Source organism: Archocentrus centrarchus, chromosome 2, assembly GCF_007364275.1.
Source record: "Archocentrus centrarchus isolate MPI-CPG fArcCen1 chromosome 2, fArcCen1, whole genome shotgun sequence".
Classification (NCBI taxonomy): domain Eukaryota; kingdom Metazoa; phylum Chordata; class Actinopteri; order Cichliformes; family Cichlidae; genus Archocentrus; species Archocentrus centrarchus.
In genome coordinates, this window is record NC_044347.1 from 21,338,079 (window position 1) to 21,364,095 (window position 26,017).

The following is a 26,017-nucleotide window of genomic DNA, read 5'->3' on the forward strand; positions in this document are numbered from 1 at the left end:
TGTAACAGCTCAGCGCTCAGAGGAGCAGGATTTGGCCAAAGCCACGGCAGAAGGATTGCTTCATCGCTGCAGCTGCCCTGTTGGCCAAACTTTGCTGAGAAATACATCATTTACAGTTCGGGCCACAATTCTTTGGACAAAGACATCATTTTTGTAGTGTTGTCTCTGCACACCGCCGCAGTGGATTTTAAAAATCAGAAAATCAAGATGTGACTGAAGTGCTGAGAGTTTTCCCACAAATTTTACAGCCATTTTTATACATAGTTCCCCATTTTCTTTTGGATGTTTTCTGGCAAAGGCTAATCCGATCTTCTTGTTCCTGAGTGCAATCAGCAGTTTGCACCCTGTTGTAAAACCTCTTTATTCCCACTCATGAAGGCGTCTCTTAATTGTAGACGCCCACAATGATACGCCTACCTCCTCCAGGGTGCTCTCGACTTGTCTGCACTTCAAACACATATTGATTGTTTGGCTTAAAACCAACTGTGGTGGTGTACGGGGCCAAAACTACAAAAGCTGGCTCTTTGTCAATTAAATCCAGTCTTATTTATAAAGTCATTTATAATCTGCAGTCAGGTCCAACAAGTATAGCCGTCATATATGCGTAAATAACACGTGCCAACAATACACGTGCTCATGTTACTTATATACCACAGATTGGAAGAAGCATAATATCCTTAGCTTATTACACATGCTTTCTAAAATGCTAACCATGACTGGTCACTTGCTGTTATTGTGTGCTCCATTTCCCATTTCTGTAATATCTGATATTCTTCATGATGATCATGAGGGAATTAAAGACTCTGCTGCATATTTACCTTTCTTCAAGTCAATTTTTAACTTCTTGCCGCCTTTCCTGTTGGTAAGGTTAGCCAGGCTGGGCGCAGCGGGACTCTTACTGGCCAGCGGGCTTTCGCTGCGGGTCCATGGCATCGGGGAGGAGCTCCCGCCCTTAGCTATGGAAGTGGGAGACGCTCTCTCTAAAGAGCCGTGCGCAGGCTGGAGCTCCACTGGTTGTGTGTTTGGCACAGTTGGCTCTGGGGGTTTTGAGTGAGCATCTGGTCGCCTCATATCTGTCCTGGCGTTCATTTTGGGTTCTGGTTTGGGTTCTGGTTGGGGGTCGGCTTTAGCGCGTACCACCACCGGACTGGCTTTAGTGGAAGAGTCTTTGCTGTCGCTGGTGAAAAGCTGGCCTATGAAGCTTTTCTCGTAGCGTGACTTGTTGGCCGCAGGAAGGATCTCGACACGCACTGAAGAAGAGCCCATAGCTTGGCGGAACACTTCCTGTGACCTACGGAGAGAGAAAAAGGCTAATTTAGGAAAAGCAAAAGACAAAGACGATGACTTTAATCTCCCTCTCTGCTTTATGGAACATTACAAACCTGTAAAGCACCAAAAGAGAACTCAAAAGTGAAGCTGAACACAGAAGGAGGTTGAATGAGGCTTGTGCTTCACTAAAGGGGCTGTATTATAGTTTGGATTAACAACAGTGACTCCTCCAGCTGGCTTGGGACACTGTGGTCCCTATCAGATGGTGAGACCTTGCAGCAGGATCCTATTGCAGCTTTAATAGACCACTATCAGCAGCACATTCACACAAAACAGAGAACACAGTGAGATGCATTTAAACGGACCCATTCAGAGAGATACACAGGACAGGGAACACAGAGAAAGGACAGGGACGGGAGTTTGAAGTGTGCGCGCTGAAAATAGGGGAGAAAAATAGAACTGAATAATATAGAAACAAAAAAAAAAAGAGCAGATGTGGTGGGAGATAGGACAGGGCAGGGAATGTGAAGGATTTGTCTGGTTAATAAAGGAAGCATGCTGAGTGACAGGTGGGGTATTTCTACAGTGTTAGTGGTGACAGGATGAGTGGGAGTATTCACACACACACAACAATTTTTTTTTTTTTTTGCTTTTAGGGCTTTAGTTCCTCATCCCATCCCTGACACACACAGACACACACACACAGATATAAACACCACATTTCTCATGTTATGTCACGATAAGCTGATCCATCTCGGATCCAATTTGGATGATGTTTACAAATCATTTTCATCTTTTCCGAAGAACGATGCAAAGTTAGGAAAAAAAAAACAACATCCAGGTTACAATCTTCTGCCAAATACAATCACCTGGAGGACTTCTTTTTGTGATCAATTTTTTATTGCCATGTAAACAAAAATAATCGTACAATCAGTAAAACCAAAGAGCATAAGCAAAAAAACACAAAGACTCACAGGAACCGGGTCCTGAAGGAGGAGGATGGAGAAGGAAAGAGAGAGATGGATGAGGGGAAAGAAACGAGAAGAGGGTCGCTCAGTTCAGTAAGCTTTTAAGACCCTCCCCTGTTTGGGTCCACAGTTTAATTATATCTTCTTTAGCCCTGTGGATACTCTCAGAGGAGAGCTAAAGATAAGCAACATCAACAAAAGGGAGCAACCGTCTGAGCAAGTAATGGTATTTCCACCTGGTGGCAACCAGCTTCTTAGGAGCCGTCAGTCTGGTTAAAAGCACAGAAATATGTAGAATCACAGACAAGTTTTCTTTAACAGTCTTCAAAAAGTCGTCCCTCCGTGGATTTTTTTTTTAAACTACTATTTCAAATATTAACCCCTGTGTGACGATGCTCACCTGTGTGTGACAGCTACCTCTGAACTGCAGTCTCCACAATGCTGTGATGCTACTGCATCTTTCTACACGGCGTTTCCCTTTAATCCTCAAAACCAGAATGTTTGAGTTCATTTAAGTCCCCCCATTTCTGTTACATGATTCCTCTTCTTTCTTCCTCCTTCTGTCACACAAACTCTCTGCATGTCCGCCTCCCCTACATCCATGAATCTTCTCCATGGTCTTCCTCTTTTCCTCCTGCCTGGCAGCTCCATATTCAGCATCTTTTGCCCACTATATTCCCTATCCCTCCTCTGCACATATCCAAACCACCTCAGCCTTGCCTCTATTTCCCATGTCTGTTAAATGTTCAGCCATAACATTAAACACCCACCAGAACAGCTCTGACACACTGGGGGGGATGGACAGGGGACCTCTGGGGCAGATGGATTGTGGCTTGAGCCTGTTGTGGCACATCTCGCAAATATTCAGTCTCATCGGGATCAAGGAGTTTGTTGGCTGCGGCCATTATGGCTCTTTGCAGTGCCATTACGGCTCTGCGGCTCTTTTTTGTGTTTGTTCAGGGACGGACAAAACAGTGAAAGTTGTTGAGTTATGCTATAAAGCTGCTATGATATTAATCTGCACCAACAGATTTTTACAGTTTTTGTTAATAACTGACTGCTTCATGCATGAAACACAGGCTCCACACCAAAACTACAAACTAAACTTATTCCACCGCACTCGTTTCAGATCAGATATTACCAATTCCTTGCTTTGATATTGGTTTCTGTGTTGAAAAACTGCAATCAAGCACACACCCTGGCCTACTTACTGTGCAAAGGTCTTGTCCTGGAGTGGCGTCTCATTGATTTGGACGATGCACTCATCCTCCCTGAAGAGATTCTCCTTCTTGGATCGGCTGTTTTCCTCAATGCCTCTAATGTGGAGGCCGAGAGGTCTTGCAACACATACAGTATAGAGTCAATATGAAATCACGGGGGTCAACGCATACGACTACAGGTCTGGTTGATTATGAGTGGATGTGGAGAAGAGAGCGTTTGTGCGTGCTTACCGTCCATTGAGAGAGGAGCAGTAGGGAACCACATGTATACCCAGGGGTCCACGGTCGCCAGGGAACGCAACTGTCCTCGTCAGACTACTGTCAACAAAATACAGAAATCAGGAAGCAGAAACTCCTGAAAATGCAGATACAGTAAAACAACCACACACACACAATTTCAGCCTTTCCATTTGCATTTTCCTCCAGGCTACACAGATAGGGATACAAATTAGCTCACAGGTAGTCCTGCCAAACATCAGAATTATGTGTGAGCTCGTGGGTATGTGTGTGTGTGGGTGTGTGCGACTGGGAAGCAGGTGGCTACTTCACCCCCTTATCTACCTGCTTCTCAACTACCCAATCTAGCCGGTGGACAAAAGAAGAGAGCTGCAGATAAAAGAAAGAGACAGATAGAGGAGCAGATAGAGATGAAACAGAATGAGGTTCTCTAATAATCTCTGCAGAGCCCTGAACTGTGGCTTTTAGCTGCAGATAAACAAGGACAATACCACTAAAGATAAGCAACAAGAGGGCTGCTTTTGATACTGGTTGGGGGGGGGGGGGGGGGGGGGGGGCTGCATGGTACAAGAAGATCAGAGGAGAACTCCATCTCTGTCTGCAGGTATGGATCATGTCAGTCTTCAATGAATGTGTTTTTTTCATGACTTAATATTTGTTTTACTTTCCTCGACCAACAGATAATAGATTTGCCCAAGTGCGCCAGGTGACATGTCCTTAAAAGGAGTGCCGTCTCCACCCACTCCACCCTGCCTGCACACTCTTCTTCGCCTCTCTTGTGCACTGAGGTTTTTAAACTCCTCTACCTTCCCTACCTCAGCTCCTCGCTTCTCCACCTTTCCATCCGTCTCCCTCTCGTTCACACGCGCATTTCCTCTTGCGTCTCTCCAGCACGTACCTCCACCTCTCCAGCCTCTCTTCCACCTGCTCCCTACTCTCGCTACACATCACTATGTTGTCTGTAAACACAACAGTCCAGAAGACTCCTGCCTGACCTCATCTGTCGCCCTGTCCATCACCACTGCAAACTAACTCTCTGCTGTTCGTACTTTCAATCAAAGCCCGACAGAAGTCAGCGGCCTCCCTTGGTGTGCGTTCTTCTGGTGCTCTACCATAGTAACAGCTGCAATTAAGAAAGGTTTCATGAAATATTTTTATAATAAAAAGCAGTTAAACACAGATATTTAATTAATGGAAAGTTTTGAATAATTATTTCTACTCTTTCTTCTAATGGTGACTCTTCTAAGTGGGCTGAGCTCCATCTCCTCCTAACTGCATACTCAAGTGTCCTTAGACATGTCAATGACACCTTAATTGCTATTAATGTGTTTAGCTCCAAACTGTAAACTATGAGTCAGTCTGGAAACAAACTCTCTTAGTTCAATGTAATAATTAAAAGTTATGGGTATCTGGAAAATGGTGACATCAGACATCTGAATAATGAAGTGAAAGCCTAATATATTACATTGTATTCATTATTTCAAGCGATATTATTCCAGGTTGACTCCAGAACACAGCTTGGAACAACATGGCGTTCCCGTGTCCGAGTTGTAAGAGTACGGAAACAGGTGTGAGATGAAACAGGAACCCAGAATAATGTTTAGAGAAAGAGAAGGTGATAAACTCAAGGAGATCTGGAGTTTGAAGAATTCTTGTATCATTTCTGCATAGCTGCTCACTTCTGCCCTCCATCCTTTAAACTGAATGGTAGAAACTGCATTTCTCTAGTTTCCCACATAGCAGAAAAGTTCAAGAGGGTTTTTTTTTTTGAGCCTTGAAAAGAAACCAAAAAAAAAAAGTCTGAGAACAAAAGCACAGAAGTTCAAGGTTTATGTGCTTCCCACACGTACACAAGCCTAAGGACTAGCTGGGATCATTATAACGCACTCCTCCGTCACTGTCACCCTGCTCTCGTTAACCTCTGCCAGGGTCACACACGCGTACTGTACACACACACATTCAATTTGCATTCTTATTGCTACATCGCTCGCTCCTGCGCAAACACCATCAGTCACATTCCTCCAAATTGAAAATTCAGATACACACATGCATCACATTTACATCTATTAGAGAACACAGTTACATCTAAATTACAGATGCGCACAAACCGTGAATTACACAAACACACACAGAGCGTGTGAATTTACTTTCAGAGATGGCACACAATCAGGCCAGGATTGTTTAGCATTATACACACACAGGTACAAAGCCAGTCCTGCATGATCTAAATGTATTCAAGGAGTGTTGGGGGGCTAACAAACAAATACACACACACACACACACACCCAGCTTCATCCCATTTACATTCATATAAAAAACAAACGGTGCCACAAACAAGCTCATCAGAGGCAACAGTAGCTTGTTAGCGCTGCACGCTAATATGCAGAATAGCTCCGCTCACCCATTTTAGCATCCCACTGACACAAACACAAACAAACACAGTCATTCCACTGGGGGGGGGGGGGGGGGGGGGGGGAGTTGAGGGGGGGACACAGTGGGATGGATGAAAAGAGCAACGAGGAGTGAGACAGATGGAGCTCCCACTCTTGGTTGACTTCCTCTACATCGACGGAGGCCGAGTGTCTAACACACTCGCAGCCGGGACTCCTGAAAGTGTGCCCTCGCTCGCTCACCGTGGTGTCTTCAACTGCCAACCATCTGTTACCATGGCAAACTATCAGTGAGAGCCGTGCCTCCATTGTATCACGGGGCTGTCAAGACACCACTGTACTGTAAAACGCTGAAGAATCACCATCTGTCATTCCAGCCGAGTCCTCCTCGGAGCGTCCGCGATTCTGAAAAGAACAATTTTCTAATCGGGGGAAATCGGTCTGCTGCGGAGGAATGTCACACAATGATCAGTACTCCCATCACGGGCTTCCTGGACGAGACAGGTGAAAGGAGGGGGGGGATAGCTGTTGCCATGGTTACTCTGACTGACAGCCTCAGAGAAAGATGAAAAAAATGATGATGTGACTCCCATCGAGCCAGACGTCTGCAAGTGATGAGTCCAAAAACAAAAGGTGGATGCTGCCACAGCGAGACGCCTGTTCAGGCCTTTATCAAGACCTTAGATTGCCAGATCATTATATGTCACCTAGTCTAACTTAACTAACCTAACTGTGACAGCACTGATTCTAACCTACTTAACCCTGTCAGCTATCTTACTGCTAACACATAACTCCAAACCACCTCATAAATCCTCTTTTTTAATGAATGCATCAATCCTACGCCTTATTGCAGCACCTGAGAGAACAGCTATACTGATTTATTTTATTTTTTTATTGGAATTGAAAGAATAAACTTGATATGCAGATTGCTGGGATCACCTGAGCACGCGGCACACAAGAAGAAGTTACAACCAAACCTTGACTGAATTCGTCCTGCGATGTTTACTGCCCACGAGATGAGCCAGTGTGCTTCACGCGTGAGCCTTCTTCAGACATCATGCTAAAAACTGACGGTTTGATTAACCAAATGCAAAATCAAGCCATTAAGTATTAATTCAAAACATTAATAGCCCTAGGTGTAATATTAATGTCCCCAGCCTTGCTTCATCTAGACACCAAGCACAGCTGTGCAACACTGCTGTAAATTGAGCTTGGGGCTATTTTTAGATCTGAAATCAGAAAGAAATGACTCACTTTTATGAGGTTTTAATCTTGGCTTTTCATATTCCTCTGCAATTTAATTACTATCAGTGCCTATGTCAGCATAGTCTATGCATCACGTGGGACTTCATAATATGATCCAAGTTCAAATTCACCTCTGTTGTAGCCTAAACAGATGGGAAACTGTCCCACCCACAACCACATAATGGGACACACACAGACACACACACCCACGAGACTGTTTAATCCTGTCAGAGTGCCGGGCTGCCAAACAAAGACAGGAGTCGTAATCCTAGTCTCGATCCCTGTGCCACGCCAGGCTATAGGATGATTTGCCTGCTATCATTAAGACATACACCGAAACACACACTTACCTGAAGTTCACCTTGCTCATCTTGGCAGGGGGGTCTTCAGCAAGTCGGTCCAGAGCTCCTTTCAGTACATTGTTGATTTCCTGTATTAGACATAAACATTGAAAACAGAACCGATAAATCGCTGATTGCTGAAATGACAAAATAACAGTTTCTGACCTGCACACACACTAAACAGCAGCCGGTCAGCGACCACGAGGAGGCCCGCCACCAATTAGTAAAACAATCTCACGCCACCATCAATCACCTTTACTGACAGTGAAGAGAGAATGACCGCCGAATGCTGAGCTCTTACCACACGCTGCTGTTCCTCCTTCACTCTATGTACATTTCTATCCATCTACTTCTCCCTCCCTCCATCCCTGCCCTATGTCAGGCCAGGCTCTATTTTAAAATCTGAAGAAAAAAAAAAATCAACCCTGGGGCAAACGAATAAAAAGGAAGAGGGAGAGACAAATGTGGGAAGAAGGAAAGAAAGCGACAGCGTCAAAACTGTTGCGAGACGCTCAAACACACTCGAGGGGTGGGACAGAGAAATCGCCCCAAATCGGTAAAGACAAGAAGGGAGCAATTAGGTCCTTCTGCCTTGTCACTTTCATTGTGTCACCAGTACTAATGGCTACAAAGCTCCCGCCCACCAGCCCACTACTTAGCAACCCCCACCACACCCAAGTCCCCCGTGGACCCTCTGTCACAGTGCAGAATAAATATATGCTTTACATCTCTCACACACACACACACACACACACACACACACACACACACACACACACACACACACACACACACACACACACATTTCCTGCAGATATTACCTACACATACCATCTCTGCAGAGCTGCAAACATGGGGGAAAAAAAAATAAATTTGATGTGTTTATGAATACAAACACATATGCTGCCTGCACAAATAGTGACCCACTTATCTGGGCAGTGCGAGATTACCCCCCCATAATGGAGCACATGTGTGCGGGGGCAGAAAGATGAGCTGCAGGCTCCATTGTTGCTGTGCATCTTCCCACAACGCCATTATGTACAGCACACGCAACACAAGCTTCTCCCTCTTTGGTACATCCTCAACACGGAGTGAGGGACTGAGCATTTGGGACCACAAGGCTAGCAGGAGCACAGGTGAACACGTGTAACACAAACAGACGCACTTGCTGTACATCCCGTCTTAAAGGAACTGTAGCATGAAAGGGAACTACAGCACAGAAATCTTCAGGTACAGTAACATAAACCCCTCTTCTCTGCCTGCATCTCTTCTAAAAAAGCATATATTACATAAGATACGTGATGCAAGGATACATACACACATTCGCGAACCTGCACATCTTTAATGCTTTAACATTAAGGGATCACACCAGTGTGAATCTAATCTCTGATTAAGAGCACTCAGGTTTAAGTAGATGCAAAAACAGCAGCTCTCCTCTTCAGAATCCCTGCTGTGCTCAGCCAATCAGCTCTCACCGTTTATGTCTCAACACACTTAACAGAAACATTAGTGTCATTCCAGTCTCTCAAAGGAGTGTGCAAAGGCTGCAGTGTTTGCATTTGCAATAGTAAATCCTTTAGAGGTGCAATAGTTGGTATATTATTAATATGTTTAGTGTACTTACGAAACAGAAACCCATACTTGATTTACTACTGGCGCATCTCCCCTTTAAGGTCATCTCCTTGTGCATCTCTGGACTGATTCCAGTGCAGTTGCTATTTTAAGGTCGCTCCCTGATAGTGCCCTTCTAACCATGTGCATGCACAGTCTGTAACTTACACTTCTAATGAGATGAGAGCTGGGTCCCCCAACATGTCTCGGAGAACAAACAGGACTTTTCCAAATTCAAAGATGGTTTATCAGATCAGGAGAGGCGCATGCTAAGGTCTGTGCTTGACATCCTTTTAGGTATATGCACTGTGAATTAGTTAAATGGTAAATGGACTGGTACTTATAGAGCACTTTTCCACTTTGAGCACTCAAAGTGCTTTTTACTACAAGCCTCATTCACCCAATCACACACACACACACATTTATCCAAGTGCTTTTTCTATACCCAAGCACACACACACTGATGGATGCATCAGGGGTACTCTGAATTCAGTATCTTGCCCAAGGACACTTTGACATGAAAACTGGACTACCTGGGGTTCAAACTACCAACCTTCTCATTGGTAGACAACCCGCTCTACCTCCTGAGCCGCCCCAGTAGTTACTGAGGCTCAGCCAGCCAGCACTGACTTCTCCTCCAAGTTATTGAGGGACCTGATGTTGGGCAGAAACTCCCTGAACTGAGGTGTGTGCGTGCAAAATTGCTCTTGGCAGATTAAAACGTTTCTTGGCCACACTAATGGCTTACTAGAGCAAAAATAAAAATAAGACAGCAACCTCCCAACAACAAGAACAAATCAGTGGTTGCCCAGTGATTGCTCTGCTTTTTTTTTTTTTTGCTGTCAGAGACCAATTGCAAGTAGTTGCAACAACCAACTGGTCACCTAGAGTTTGAGGGTGTTGCACAATCAACCCCTGGGCAGGGGCAGAACTTGTGGGGGGGCTGGGAGGGCGGCACGCCCCCAGCCCGGGCCTAGAGGGAGCCCAGATGGGAGAGAGGACAAGATTTCAGGCAGCCAGGCCTCTATCACGTCCGAGGACAGCTGGAGAAGGTAGGCCCCCTCCTGAGTGTATCCGTGCTACTTTTCCACCGCCAAGGTGCCGGTGTTCATGCCAGTGCTGGTTTCAATGAACCGGCGCTTAAGAACGTGCCCGCGTTTCTCTGAACTGCTCCTTTACGTATGAGTGTGGGCGGGTCCTCGTCTGGACACGGAAGCCGAAGCGCGCAAACGTGGGAGGACACGCTCCCCTTTCTTGTGCTGCGAACACATTTCACGGTCCAAACCAAACTACTGCAGCATCTGTGCGCAGCAGAGAGGTAAACACAGACAGCGATTAAGAGCAAGACGACAAGTACGCACTTTTGCGTCCTTTTTATCTGCGATATGAACTGATACAAAGCAGCAAGTTCAGCCTTAAGACCCAACCTAAGTCACAGCCGTGAAAATCGCTTCGCTTTTCTGGTAGAAAACTGTATGTTGGGATGGCGGAGTCACGCCCTTCAGCCACTTTCGTCACGTGTTCTTGGTTCGAGACCAGCTAGCTTGCGGGGGCCGAGTTGAACCCGTTTTTTGGTCGAGCGTTTCGCGTTCGCGGTGGAAAAACCACTGAACGGTTCAAATACTGGCACCGGAGCCCTGTCGGTGGAAAGGCGACCCCAGATGAGCACAGTGTATGGCCAAAGGAACAGCCTACTTTACATCACCAATCATTCATGTTTTACATTGGGGTTTTAAAGGTTGCCACAGTCAGGACTGAGTCATGGTTGTTAAAAACTTTACAAGACCGACTGACTTTAGTGATGGAGTAGGTGTAAAATATTGAATAAAATATTGTGCTGGATGACTGGCTTTATTTTCACTCTTACATTTAACTTTATGACATGCAAATTTTCACGTGGATCGCTGATATTTTCTCCAAGTGTCTTTTGGGTAAAACTCATCACCGACCGTCCACCAACATCATCATCAGTCACTTGGCAACAGATTGTAAACTAAGTCGAGCATTTTTACAGACTAAGCTAACATGAGTGGCACTTCATAACATACACAGCAGCCAGTTTATTCCGGTTAATCGCAGTAAACAGATTGCATGTAATTGCCAGCGCAAACCGATAGAGTGAGTCCATCACTTTGAAGACGGGACAAGGAGACAACTGTGAAGAGCTCCTTTTAAAATCAGGTTTTTGAGTTGCAAAATATTTTCATTGCACCTCATATTTAAATAAAACACACTCTTACATTCCTACTGATGACTTTAGTACGATCACCACGACTCATTATATTAATAGCTCTAATTCACACTCAGCAGACACGTTGGCTGTTTACTTCTGACGGATTAAAGTTCAAATTCAGCTTCTTTCACTATTTATATCAAACTACAGCCCTATTCCACGAGCTAAGATAATGAGCACTAAAACTCAAGTATTGTATTAGCTCTGGTCTTGATAACATCTAAACCTCCCCTCTGGGCTTACACGTCAATTGACACTTCAGCTTCTGTCTTAGCTCGCAAACCGACAGCTCCTTTTATCACTTATGCTTCAAGTGATATTTTCCACCCTTCAACTCGTGCTTACTCTTTGTGCTAACACTTCCGTTCCTTTCAGCACCTTCTCTCCAGCTGCTACCGACTGGGTATCCCACATGAATATATTTCAAAAGCTGATGAAAATCAAAACTTTAAAATGTTTCAAACGCTTCAAGTGCAGCTTTTTTTTTTTTTTTTTTTTAAAGCAGCGCAGTTTTCTTTAGAAATCATTATGCAATCTATTTTCCTCTCAGAGTGATTAAAAAATGTGGCAGGCTTTGTGCTCCCAGGATGAGCGCTCAAATCATTTGCGAAACCCGTCTGAAAAGCCGCCTAAGCACGACTAACAGGTTGTCTCCTCTGTGATTGTGCCGCACTCTGCCAAACACGTTTCTTGTGTTTTGGAGGCAGAGTTACGCTGTGAGTGACAGGCCAATGTGCAGAGGTATGAGAGATGATATATTTGTGTGTGTGTGTGAGCTGTTGTTGTCAGACAGATGAGTAACGAGGCGTGTGTGTTTCTTCTGTGTATTTCCTGCCTTTGGCATCTGCGGCGCGTCAGCTAGTGTAACCGCAGGATCGCAGCTTCAGCGCGCTCGCCGGTGCTCCCTGACCCTCCTCGCATCCATCACGTCGGATGCTCGCGCGCGTTCCCATATGTTCGATTAGGAAACACACAAATGCGCCGCTATCGTGAACTACACGCAACACCCAGGGTGAGGAGAGAAAGAGTAAACGAATAAACGCTATCAAGTATTATAAGAAGGGAGAGAGTGAGAAAAAGCAGCAGTTAAGGGGTAGCATTAAATGTCTCATTTATTAGCTACGAACACAGCAGGAAGTCTGAATCAATTAAAGGGCCGGCTGCATGTTTAACACTGCTCAGCCTTTTGCAACTTTCATTAGATCTTCTGATATAAAGAGAAAGGCTAAGAGAGGTATGTGCACAGACTACATGTGAGTCAAAGAGAGAGAAGCGGGCCAACCTTGGCCTTCACTGTAGCACGCAGCGAAATCAATTAAAGGGCCAGGATGCATATTTATCACTGTATCGGGCTGAAGTAGACTTTATCTTAGCTTTCGATACCCACGTTAAGGCAAAAAGGGACAAAAGTGTGTAGGTTTGTGCTGCTTTAAGTGTGTGTTGATTTGAGTAAGTGAGTGTGTAGATGGGAGAGGAAGGGGGGGGGGGGTTCCAGAAAAGTGGTACAGTGGATGAGGGAGGATGAAGTGATAGCATATTGATCTATGGAGTCCATCAGGCCCAGGACTCAATATGCCCAAGAGCTGTGACGGTCTCACAAGCTTGCATGCGCGCACAGACACACACACACACACACACACACACACACACACACACACACACACACAAAGATGCTTTGTTCTCCTCTAAATGTTGCCTTCATCATACATGAACTACATCGGTTGGAACACAGGTCTTGATCAGAGTACAGATTACTGTAGCCATGAGCAAACATGAATTACTTAAAGACTAATCCCTGATTCTTACACTGCTAGAGAAACACACGAGTGAATGAGCAGGAGTTAGGCTTCACGGTTTCTCAGTCAAGAGCACAAACGAAAACCTTGAAGCTCCCCAGCGCGAGCGGACGAAAAACTTTTTTTTTGTGATCGTAGCGAGTTCTCGTGCATCAGAAAGGTGTGTGTGAGTGTTTTCCCAACAGGGAGGGCAGCGAGCAGCGCTTATGACAGGATGTATATGATTAATTACTCAAATGAGATTCATGGCTAAACAATGATAAAGGACGCCTTTTCTAACACTTCACTCTGGACCTGGATATCCATAATAATCAATAAACTCAACCTCAGTCAAGAAAGCTGCACAGTCTTTACACGAGGTAGCCAGCAGGTCAAAGATCACTCCAGCTGAGTCTCGCTCTCCCTGAACTGCCAAAAAAGAAGTTCAGAGCTGCAGTGTGTGTGTGAACGCACCTCTTCAAACATGAACGGCTGCACAAAATTTCATGGCAATAGTTGTTGAGATTTTTAAGCCTGCGCTCATTCAAAAGGTGGACCGTCAGATCCTTTTCTCAAGGTGGCATCTCAAAGATAAGGGGTCCTTTGCAGTTGGTCCCAACCTTCAACAGAAAGACCCTTTTCTGTCACGTTTTAAGGCACTTAGTATTCATAAACTTAACTTTTTTAACACGCGGGGTTGTGACGGAGTACGTTCAGCACATTTTCAGCCAATCTGTTGTTGATTTGACTGCATTGCTGTCTTTACCTTACACTATAAAAGCACCTTGAAGTGACCGCTGTGATTTGGCGCTATGAAAAATAAAACTGAACTGGATTGAATTTCTGCTATGTTTGGGATCACTGTCCAATTTTCAGGCAAGCTTTAGCTGCTGGACAGATGGCCTCACATTCAATATTCATTCTTGAATATTGAGGAGTTCACGGCCAACTCAGTGACTGCAGGGTCCCCAAATCATCACCCCCTCTCCTGCTGTGCTTGACAGTTGGTATGAGGTGCTTGTGCTGATACGCTGTGTTCTTTTGGGTGTTTTGGGGGAGTTGGTCCAAACACAGCACTGAACATTAAGGCCAAATATCTCCACTTTGGTCTCGTCTGTCCAAAGGAGATTGTTCCAGAAGTCTTCGGTGGCTCGTTCAGATGCAGCTTTGCAAACCTAAACTGTGCTGCCATGTTCTTTGTATAGAGGCAACACTTCCAAACTGATCAACCAGCAACCACTGGTATCCACACAGCCAAGCCACGGGTATGGCTTAAAATGACAAAGCAGCATAAAAAGATGGTGGTCACAGCCACCAACATATTATACGTTAAACACTGTTGTAACAACATAATCCTTACGATGTTTACAGGCATTGTTTGTGTCTGGGTTTAAATAAGACTGCAGCATCCAAAGCAGGGATTCATCTGTCAGGCAGCAAAGAGATGTGGATTTTTGTAAACAGATGTAAGGACATTTTAAATCATCTATAATGAGCCTGTTCACTCCGGTCCAGCCGTGCTGTTTGAAGCACATGAGCTCCGACTTTTCTTGGACATAAAATACAGTATGGGCTCTGTCATTGTGTTTACACAGCGCTCGCTGATGCCCGTGTTCTGCTTAGTCACCACTGAGTTGGGCGCAGCAGGGGTAAACAACAGGACTCCTTCTCCTCCCTCCCTCTCTCTCTACCTGAGTTTCCCTGACACACACACACACACACACACACACACACACACACACACACACACACACACACACACACACACACACACACGTGTGACCTCGCAGAGCCTCCATCTAGCCCTCCACACACATTCAATCAGCCACAGAGGGACCAAAAAAAAAAAAAGCAGCAAACTAAGTCGGCCTTAATGGCTGCCCGTTTCGAAAAGAGGCCGAGCGCTTGAAAAGCCAATCCTTTCAAAGTAAAGCCTGGGGCTGAGAGCTGGACCACAAGAGGGATATTAACTGGGTTTCTCCATTTGTCTTCAGTGAGGCAAAGGCAGAGCTAAATATGCAATTGGAAATACAATATGTTCATCTCTCGTATTTATTTACTCTTCTCTTCCTCCCACCGAAAAGCTAATTTTACACTGCGGGAGTGTAATCAATGGAGAGTGAACATGTGAATTTTTGATGAAACTCTTTATTGCTCCTCTTAGAAAGCAATGAAATAAGGACGACAAGAGCACCGGTTTCCACTGCCATCCTCTCATCATCTTTAGTTGGTCAAAGGTGATTGCAGACGTCAGCTTCACTGAGAAACAAACATCCAGTTATTATTATTTCCTGTGCGACTGTGCTCACCGGTTCAGGAGTTCCATTGCTTTGGTTATCAGGTGGAGGTGTCATCTCAGTGGGCGGGGCCAAAGCAGAGTCGCTGCTGCTCCTCACCAGTAGTGGAGTATCTGTGATGAGAAACATAGGTGTTAGAGACGGAGCTGGATGCCAGCCGCAGCTGTGATTGACTTTCATGTTGCACGCTGTTGAAAAGAATCAATATTATATTAGTTCTCTCAAACCCAAACCCACCGTGGATGATGAGAAGCAGTGAAAAGAGAAGAGCAGAGGAGGTAAAAGAAAATGGAAACAGAGTTGGCTTTTGTCTTCTTCGCTCAGCGTTTGGCCTGCATCTTTCCAAGCTGGAAAAAAAACTCGGATGGTTAGACAGACCCCTGAGGCGCTCTGTGCTCTCCGAAAAGAATGACACGAAAGAAATGAATAAAACAAAAAAAATCATTTGAAGGCATCTCATGGCACCCAAAGAAGATATTTTGAAACAAAACAAAGAGAGAATGACTCCTGATTGAGCACAGCTAATGTACATGTGAAGAGAAACGACATGGGAAATGATAAGGAGCACAAAGTGTTTGGAAAACATGATCTGACAAAAACAGCGTAATCTCTTTAAGGGTTCCCATTTATTTCAGGATGACTCATAGACCCCGAGGGTGGACACACAACCACCCCAGCAAGATGCCCAAACCTCACATCCACCCACAGTGAGCATTTACATACGACCAGCTGTTGCCTTAACATCCCCAAATGCGCACTCGCTGCAGCCCTTCCCTGCAGCCCACTGCGTGGAGAAAGGGAGAGGTAAGATCAGCGGGTCTGAATCAACAATAAAACAATTCAAAAGAATCTAATTTGGACCTTTGTGCTCCCTCTTTCTTTTAATATCCACCCCAAAGGGAGCAGGCTGGTATTTGTGGAGGTAAAACCCACGTTGGGGTGTTTCTAAATGTAACTCGACAGAGGAGAAAATAAAGTCAGAGGAAAGGAAAAAGGCAGAGTGTGAGGTAAACAAAAAAAGACCCAAGAGATGGTGACAGAGAAAGAGGAGGGTGAAAACTGAGAGAGGGAAGGCAAACAAAATTCTCCTCTTCCATGTAATCAATCTCTCTTTGGAGGGTCAACGACAGGGTCCTGGTATAACGTGGTCAGAATAGAGAAGGAAAGAGGGAACTGGCAGAGGTCGCAGTGTGTGTGTGTGTGTGTGTGTGTGTGTGTGTGTGTGTGTGTGTGTGTGTGTGTATGCGCGTGGTTAGACTGTAGAGAGATGAAAAACGATCGCTCCAATTGCCCCAGACACACATACGAATATTCTTTCAGGCTCAAGACACAAATCCACACGTTCAGTAATCTGAGCTTGTGTTACATCATTTTTATTACTTATCCGAAACTATCAGCTGCTCTCCGCTCGTCGAGGTGCAGTTGATGTACTGTAATGTCAACACTCCGCGGACGGGTTCGCACGGTCACAAAAACGTAGGAAGCCACGCGCACGTCCGCATGGACCATCTGATGATGAAATTTACGTCATCGGGACCCAACCAGACCCTAGCGGGCTCGCGGATGCGGATACTATAATCCCCCCTTACCTCCACTAACACTGCATGACAAAAGGCTCGATGCTGACTCGCTATCACGGATGTCCCAGGTGTGCAAAAATGTATGAAAAGATTCAAAATGTTGTTTTCTCCTAATTAGGCCTCAAGTTTTTCTCAGTTTTTTCTCTTCCATTTAGCCCCCCCCCCCCCCCCCCCCCCCCCGCCCTTTTTTTTTGCTTTATTGAAGAAATAAACAGAATTATGTGGTCTAATTTCAAAAAAGCAGACTTTGTGTAGAAATGTTTAAACTACGCAGGAAACCGAATGATTTGCAATAATGAAATGTGCTTTGATTTAACAGAAAAGCATCCAGAGGAAAAAAAAAAATCTCTCAGAGCTCGCATCAAACGGCATCAACATTTCTTTTTTATTTGTCTGTTTCTTGCGATTTGTTAATTTTGTGTGTATCTAAACTAGGTCACGCTATCTGCAGAAACTTCTCATCATAAACAAAAAAAAAAGGCCCCTTTAGTGAAGCTGTATTGAAACTGAACACCAAGTGAATTTTAGAAACAACACAACTGCAAATCCGTAACTCTGTGCATCTCAGACATAAATCTGTCTCATGGAGGTAATGAGGGGGAGATGTGTCGATAGTGCAGGTTGAAAAGTTTTCAACAGGAACCAAAAATCAGCACAAAGGCAGAGGCTTCGGGACGTTAAGAAAACACAGGGAGGGGGGCTCAGAAAGAAAATTTGAATTCTCTGTCACCGGTTTGTGTCACATTTTTTCTGTTTCCCTGCAGCTACGGCTCAGCTGATAGTCGGCAAGTGTCTGCAGACAAGCCGGCATCCTCCGCGCAGCAATCTGCTGGTGACCGAAGCAATCGCAATTCGGTTTTCGGTGCAGCACCATCTTTGCGATTGATTTCGCGTGGCAACAGCCAGCAATCTCCAGCAACCACTTGCCAACCAACTGGGGAATAAACATTTTTTTCCTTCCTCCAACTCCAGCTTGCTACAGGTCCATTAACCTCTATGACTGAGGCCTAAGATTCTTAACATCAAGCAAGTAACAAGAATGCCAAGTCAGCATAGAGTATTATATTATTTGAAGGAAAGAGAATTTGACGGTAAAGTGCCAGTAAGTGCTAAAAATGAGCAGTCTGCCAGTTTTCAAAAACAGCTCAATGCCCATAGACACCCATGTTAAAATGCTTAACCCTTTACCTGCCCCTGGCCTTCCTCTTTCATTCAGCGCTATTTAAAGTTTGAATAATCAATGTAATAGGACACACCTGGTCAACAAAACTCACCTGTTAGTCACATGTTCCAAGACTTTTGCTCACAAGAAAAATGGGTGGGCTCAGACAAAAGGTGCTATCTTCTGAACTGTGTATCAGATCCAGATGTAAATACCTGGAAATAAAAGCTGAGATGTTGCTCTTTTGGCTCATAATGATTTTTTTTTTTTTTTATGTCAAACCCAAATGTTTTCAATCTACAGCAATAATTAAGGGATTGGCTTCACCGTTCCAATATTTTTGGAGGTGAGCGTAGGCCCCTGCTTATACCTAGGGATGCACCGATCTGATATTTGGATCACATATGGGTCTGATACTGACTCAAAAATTCAGTTCCATGTTTTCCTGTGTTTACTGCACGACATCTAATGGAGAGCCAACAGAGACTGGAAGAAGCTAAGAGAAAAGGTTCAGCAGTTTTGGGGGTATGTCAGTATAAATTGATGAATAACCAATACATTTTTATTTATCTTGGTCCCATTCTGATTTACTAATAAATACAAATTCTGAAAATGTATATTCCCATATTTATTTGTTACATTTCAAACTGGTATCAGCAGAGGTATCTCTGTTGGTATGAGGACTGGAAAGTTTGATCAGTGCATCCCCATTTGTAACACCACTGCATTCGTTTCATCCTTCCATGTAACCACAAAATGTATTTTTACTGCTTCAACATTTCCAGATCAACATTTGCATTTGTAAAGGTTTCTGAGTTCAGAGGGGCCATAAAATGCAGTAAAACCCTGTCATTAGATTTATGGAACGTGGATGCGCGTAAAGACTCACATGTAGTTCTACAGAATGATAAATTGCAAAACACTGAAGCAAACTGCAAAGACATATGGGTTTTTTAAGTGCCAAAATACATCATGTTTATAACAGATGGATCCTGTACATTAAACATACTGAATAATGAACCCATTTTCCAAATGGCTATAATTGATTTTCTAAGATGAGCTCGAGAACTACGGTGCATCACTGAGAGACCTCGGTCAAGAGCCTCCCCCCTCCTACACAGTCATACTTCGCTACGATGCCAATGATGCGACTTTGTAAAGTGACCAAGGCTGCTCCATGGTCATAGTCAGGGTCCACTGCTCAGTGGTCAGCCCCATAAATCCTCCTCCATTTATCTACTGGAGTCAAATCTGTCTCTATCACTCCTCCCAACACTTAAGAGTCCCAGAGCTCGGCCCAGCAATGTGAAGGAACCTGAGGCTCATTAGCTTTGAACTCTGACCTGCAGTGACCCCCTGGACGGTGTCACTGAGGGGCGGGAATATTGATGAGAGTGACAGCTGTGACTCTCGGGTCAGCTACCATTTGAACGGCTGTAAACAAGACTGTCTCAGAGGAATTGTTAATCAGAGCTGGCTGTGCTGTCAGAAGGCTCTTTAATATCGAGCTAGCATACCAGGCTTAGCTGTTTACATGCTTAAAAAGTGCACGTGATCACATTCAACTTTAACTAACTGAACAGGCAACATCCGGATCTCCTGTTGCCAGTCGCAGCCTGGCAATAGGCAACCCTCTATTTCGAGAAAGAGAGGTGGCGGACCGAAAACGTAGTTTTATTTTAGGTGTGCCAATTCGACAGGACCGTGCACCCGCAACCACAAGGTAACCCCACCCATGAAACTCATCTCAATTCCCACTTCAAGGCCAGAAAATGGTAGCGTGCTGAAACACACCCAACTTACGCTCTCCCCCCTTATCTTTCCACTGAGGTTTGTATAATTGGAGAGACCTGAAGAGAACTTGTAAACTCTGCCAGCTCTGTGTTTATCTGCCTCAGACTCTCCATCTGCAGCTCTGTGCCTAACTAGGCTGCTTATGCAATTCTGGGAACACAGAGGTTTATTTTAAGAATTTCCTCTTGTTTTCACTTCTTAAAGTTCTGCAGTGCTGCTAGTTCACTTCCAGGGCAAGATGAAAACAAGGATGCATCATGTTTCTGTCTGACTGCGCGTCCGTGACTGTGCGTGTGCGTCTCTGTGTTTGCTGCTGCGTTTGTGTGTGTAAGCACGCGTCTGCTATAAGGACATTTATTATTATGGACGGCGGCTTCGCTTGTGTGTACATTTATATTGGTGAGCGTGTGTGTTTTCATGCCACGGGCCTGTGTGGTCTTGTTTTGCTGGCAATCGATAGAGCAGCCCCAGCTCAGGCTGCTCATGGGATGATGCGATAAGGACTCTCTTCCTAGAAGTGTGTGCGCGCGTGTGTCCGTGCAGCAGCAGATCAATGCCGGTCTAATCATCCCACTGGGGCAGCGTGAAGTCCAATCACCCTGTTCAAACAACTGGCCCAACCTGACACACAAACACTGTGATGCCTGACTGATTACTGAATTACTTCTTGTTCTGTCCACCACCATTCACTGCGATTACACGCATCCTTATAATCAGATTATTGTGAATAATACGATTTAAGTACCAGTATGATTAAAGCGTCCACATGGTTTGGGGGTAACCTAATTTTCCTACTAACCCTAGTTTGCGTGACTTGTTGGTAAATGGCTTTAGGATGTATTGTAGCCTATGTGACACATGTTATCACCCCACAGCTGCTAGGCTGACCACTTCTGGATAGTGGAAGGATGAAAGCTCAGGACATGAGACAGGAAACTCAGCTATCAGCTGTTGTGCTTAAGTGTTTACATACAGCCGAGTCTGTAAGTGATTGGACCAAGACCACCAGGGTGGATTTTAAATCAAACAAGTGAACTGAAGTGCAGACTTTCAGCTTTAATTCAAGGGGTTTAACAAAAGTATTGCATTACTTGTTAAGGAATTACAGCCATTTACAGCCATCAGGGGTGGTCGGAGGAGGAGGGGGTGTGAACTCAATGTTCCTGAGGCCAGAGAAAAATGAGGAGCAAACACATAATCGCAAGGCACTTTTGCACTGTCGAGGTGGAGGACTTTTCCCCTCCAGAATCCCCAGAAGAGGACATTAGTACGATGGAAGACCATAGCTGCCCAGTCCGGGTAATGTCTGAAACCATCTCCCTCTCTCACCATCAAGGGACCATCTTGCCATCTGTAACGACTGCTGAGCGATACAAGGCTCTTCTACAGTCCTCGACTCATTCCACCAAATTTAACCACCTCTCATTTGAGGCTATTAACATTTCTTCTTATATGAATTTGATGGCACAGGCAAACACACGGTCAGTTCAGTGTTTGCGTTGCACTGCTCAAGATGACATTAACCATTACATGAAACACAATTTTATATATACACTGAAAGAAATTAACATACGGAAAATGAAATTGTCATAATAAAGTCTGACTGATACCAATATTTAGTGATTTAAAAATCTGACACGTCGGCCACTATTTTTTTTCCTTTCAGACATACAAAACAAACAGATTTATCTGACATTTATTAATTTATTCATGAGGTATTATTAAGATACTTGTTACTTGTTATCGGCCGTTATAAATGCCAATACCGATATACTGGCAAATAACTAATATCGGCCCCACCAATTTATCTGTCAGCTTGAATCTGATTACAACAGCAGCAATTAGTTATTTCATCGCAGTTAAGTATACCACAGAGTTTAAGTGTGTCTTTAAAGGCCCGTGGCATAATCTGTATTTCTTTATCTTTTGGTGAATCTACAGCATTAAAAGTCACCCTGGCTCTTTGCACTGTAAGCACTGATACACAATCAGTTAACATTCCTTTTGACATATTGATTCCTGTAGCATGTCTATGATATGTGAGCCCTGGTTTAAATACGAGAAATGGGTCAATCAATTCATACGGTTAATTTTAACAACCTTTGCAACAGAAGCATAGCTCACACACACACATACACACACACAGGTTGCATACCCTAAGCCTATGTGATCCTGTGAATTAAACCTCTCTCTATCAAGTCTGACTGTTTACAACCCATCGCTTTGTCTCCAGATATGATGTTACTCCAGAGCAAGATATGATGTAACACCCAGTTAACAACCAAGCTTGTTACAGCTATAAAAGGACAGCAAACACACACTCCCATAAGACTTTCCCAGCAGTGGATAGATAGTCGCTTTGGGTGCGATCGGCTGGTTAACTTGCATGGAGAGTCTTTTGTCCTTGTGTGCGCGCGTGCATGTCCGGATGACAAAAGTGGCCTTTATTGCGTCTGGCTCTATATGAGGGGCGTCACAGGGTCACATCATAACTAAGTTAGTCAAGGTTCAGCAGGGCTGAAGAGCAGGTTGTGGGGTGGGAGCAGGAAGAGGTCCCACAGGGTTAAAGACAGGGGCGAACAGGCATATTGGGGTGGAGTTGGGGGTGGGGGGGTGGCTGGAATTAGTCCATTCACGCTTGACTGGACCCTGGGCATGCTAACAGGCTACAGTGCTAATCTAGTTAGAGCTGGAAGCTATGCAGAGACAGGAAAAGTAGGGTTGGATGGGAGGGTGAGAGAGAAGGTTTCCTGTGGGTGAGTGGGGGGGGGTCAAGGTCTAGGGCCACGGCTGTGGAGCGAGATGGCAGGTGGTTAAAGCTGAATAGCAGAGTAGGAAAGAAATGACTGGGTCTAGAGGCGAGAAGGCAGATGATGGAGCACGGGGTGAAAGCGGGCACACAGAGAAGGATAGCAAAGGCCAGTTGTGCATGTGGGGGTGTCACACTGTTCCTCTATGGTTAACAGATGGAGGGAGGAGAATGAAAGGGGCTGAAGGGTGACCCAGTGATTAGACAGACCCTTATTAAATCACATCCAGGCTCTTTTATCTTGCTTTTCATCTTTCACTCGGTCTCTTGTCATTCAAAAATTAATCAATCCAAGGCACATGAACGGAAAAGAATGAAAAAAGAAATTCCTACTCTAGATTATTTACTGTAAAATGTATCCATGGTGAGCAGCCTATAGCCCAGACAGAGCAGATATTTCCCCAGAGGCTCCCTAAGGCTTCTGACTGAATACTCTTGTTATGATGTTTCCCTCTGTAGATGCAATGTGACCCAGTAACTTCTATACTTTATTTTCTGACTGCAAGGACGTTTACTTTTTATATCAGCTCCGCTTCACAAACACAGTAATCTGTCATCCTCCATATTAAACTGATGAGTGCATCAGATTGACTGTGGAATGAGCAGCACCAAACAGCATCAATCCTGCTTGATCGAGTCACCGAGCTTCTAACAACCTTGGAAAGATTCTTTTTTTTTTATAGCCATCCCCACCATCTGATTTCCTGCACAAGGAGTACATAACGGGAGCAGGACGGATCAGAGGAAAAGTCCTACAACTGACTCAAGGTTGTGGGAATTTAAACTTAAACCAGTCTGGATAAAAATATGTAGTTATAAGAACAATGGCCATGCTGAAGTCTGAAGCCCCGGGTTTGGGATTTTTGGCTATTGCAATCATATGTCATTTTTTTCCCTTTTATACCAGACGTGACCATATTTGGTCAGGTGGGCATAGCTGGAGAGGTCTCAACTAAAGCTAGCACTGGCAAGTTATCTTGGTCAGCAAGGTGGATCCATAATTAAATATGATATTAAACAGGAGTAACTATAAAGTATATCTGAATATCCAACTTGTTAGACCATCTCTGTGCAACTAAACGGTGAACAAGATAAAATGCAAACTACCTGTAACTCAGAGAGGCCAACCCCCTAAAAATGCATGACTTTAAGTATCTAAATATAATCTATATATAATATTAAATGCACTATACTCTCTACCATGATACATCAAATCTCTGTCTGTCTGTGTATTTGTTTCTTCACCTGCAAACTCCTCCTACAGTACATGATCAGGAGCTGAGCAAACAAACTTAGCACACAGGACCATCTTAAGCCCCTGAAGGATCTTACCTACATCAGTTATTATGATGTCATCATGTTGTCTAACCACCACCAAGCAACAGGCTAAGAATACTTGGGTTTTTTTAGCATTTATGCACCTATAACATCTTATAAAAGCATTGCATCATTTTTATTTCATGACAATAACTTCTAATTCACACACATGAAACTTAAATTGTGTGCGATAAATTGCGACGCCATAAGGTTGTCTGGCAATCACCTAGCAACAGGCTAAAAAAGGACCTGCTTTTTTTGCCTTTATACACCTTATGAAAGCATGCTAGTGTTTTAATATCATGACAGTAACATCTAATTTATGTCCACAGGAGCTGAAACATAATGCATGAATCATAATGTGGCCTAGCAACTACCTACAGGCTAAAATGACAATATTTTTTGCATCACATCTCTTTCATTTCATGGCCAACAATACTGTAGCACAGGTATGTACTAATTAACACAATTTAATCAGGAGAGTTACAAAAAAAATTCAATCTTGTACAGGGAAAAGGGAAAATTAGGTAAGGATGTTAATTTCTGCTGTAACGCTGGCTATTTTATTTATTTCCACACTTTTGGAGCCAGCCTCAGGTGCCCCATTAGAGGAAGTGCAGCTTTTAGCTCCTGTGTGCTGGCTTCATTTTGCTTTCTTTGCCACCTATTATCAGAATTATAACATGGTTATATTCATAACAGCAACAGGTTCACTTGGTCAGAATATAAAAATGAATAAATCGCCTTAATGCTCCACAAACAACAGAGGACAATGGCTAAATTATAGAACATTCATCAGTCAAGTGCCTTAACAGACCTCCCAAAACCAAAATGTAATGTCAGTGTCAAAAATAACAGGGCACAGGTGTAAATGGGCTTTTTTCCCCCCCATTTTGTTTGTGCAAAATTAAAATGCAGCTCAATCTTCAGCAGTCATTTCATTTTTGGTGGAGAAAAAAAAAAAAAAAAAGGAATGCTGCATTGTTGTCTTGGTGGCTCTCAGTTTGCTCCTGTTTTTTTTTTTACACATCGCTCAGACTAAGTAAAGAACGCCGTGTGAGGACGCCAGGAGAGCAGGTTGCGTCAACGCTGCATCTGTTTTCACACGCCATCAAGTTACAGGCAAAAAGTTTCTGCGTTCAGCTCACATCTGTTCCAAAAATGCACTTTCTGACACTCTCTCTCTCTCACACACACACACATGCAGTCACACACCTACACACACGCATGCACAGCTGTATCACCATGATACCCTTTCTCACAGGCACAAAAAAATGTGTTGATTGAGTATGTCTTCAGGTGTTTTGAGATTTCTGCAGAATCTCCTCTTACATCTGTGTTGGGGAAAGTGTATTTTTCACGAGATTAGGCTCAACTTGCATAATCAACACATGCACACGAAAATGCAGACAGCAGGTAGGACGTACTTCCTTTGAGGACGGCCTCGTTGACTTCGATCTCTCCTCTGTTTTCGTCCTGGTACTGCAGGTGGGGGTAGTAGGTGAAGGGTTCTGGACTTGGGGCGGCACTGGATGAGCCGTTGGACATACTCTCTCTGGGGCTCTCTGTCCTTCCATACTGGGCTTTGTGAAACACTGCCACCAGCTGGAAGACAAACACAAAGTTGTCCTAAATGTTCTAAAATATTAAACATGATATGTACACAAATCAGGAACAAAAAAAGCTTTTCTTGAGACAAGCGTGACAGGATAAACAATATGAATCCTGGCATACGAACAAGCTGGAAACACACAGCCAGGTTATATAGC

At 44.2% G+C, this 26,017-nt stretch overlaps 1 protein-coding gene across 1 annotated transcript in view; it reads right to left on the reverse strand.

Moving 5' to 3' along the window:
• The window catches only part of pard3ba (par-3 family cell polarity regulator beta a), a 173,841-nt gene that overhangs the window by 110,408 nt on the left and 37,416 nt on the right, over positions 1-26,017 (reverse strand). Inside the window, exons 3-8 of the mRNA XM_030749983.1 lie at positions 25,676-25,853; positions 15,599-15,699; positions 7,680-7,759; positions 3,689-3,775; positions 3,449-3,574; positions 819-1,291 (exon numbers count right to left, since the gene is read on the reverse strand). Coding sequence (XP_030605843.1) covers positions 819-1,291; positions 3,449-3,574; positions 3,689-3,775; positions 7,680-7,759; positions 15,599-15,699; positions 25,676-25,853 — 1,045 coding nt within the window. The remainder of the gene's footprint in view (positions 1-818; positions 1,292-3,448; positions 3,575-3,688; positions 3,776-7,679; positions 7,760-15,598; positions 15,700-25,675; positions 25,854-26,017) is intronic.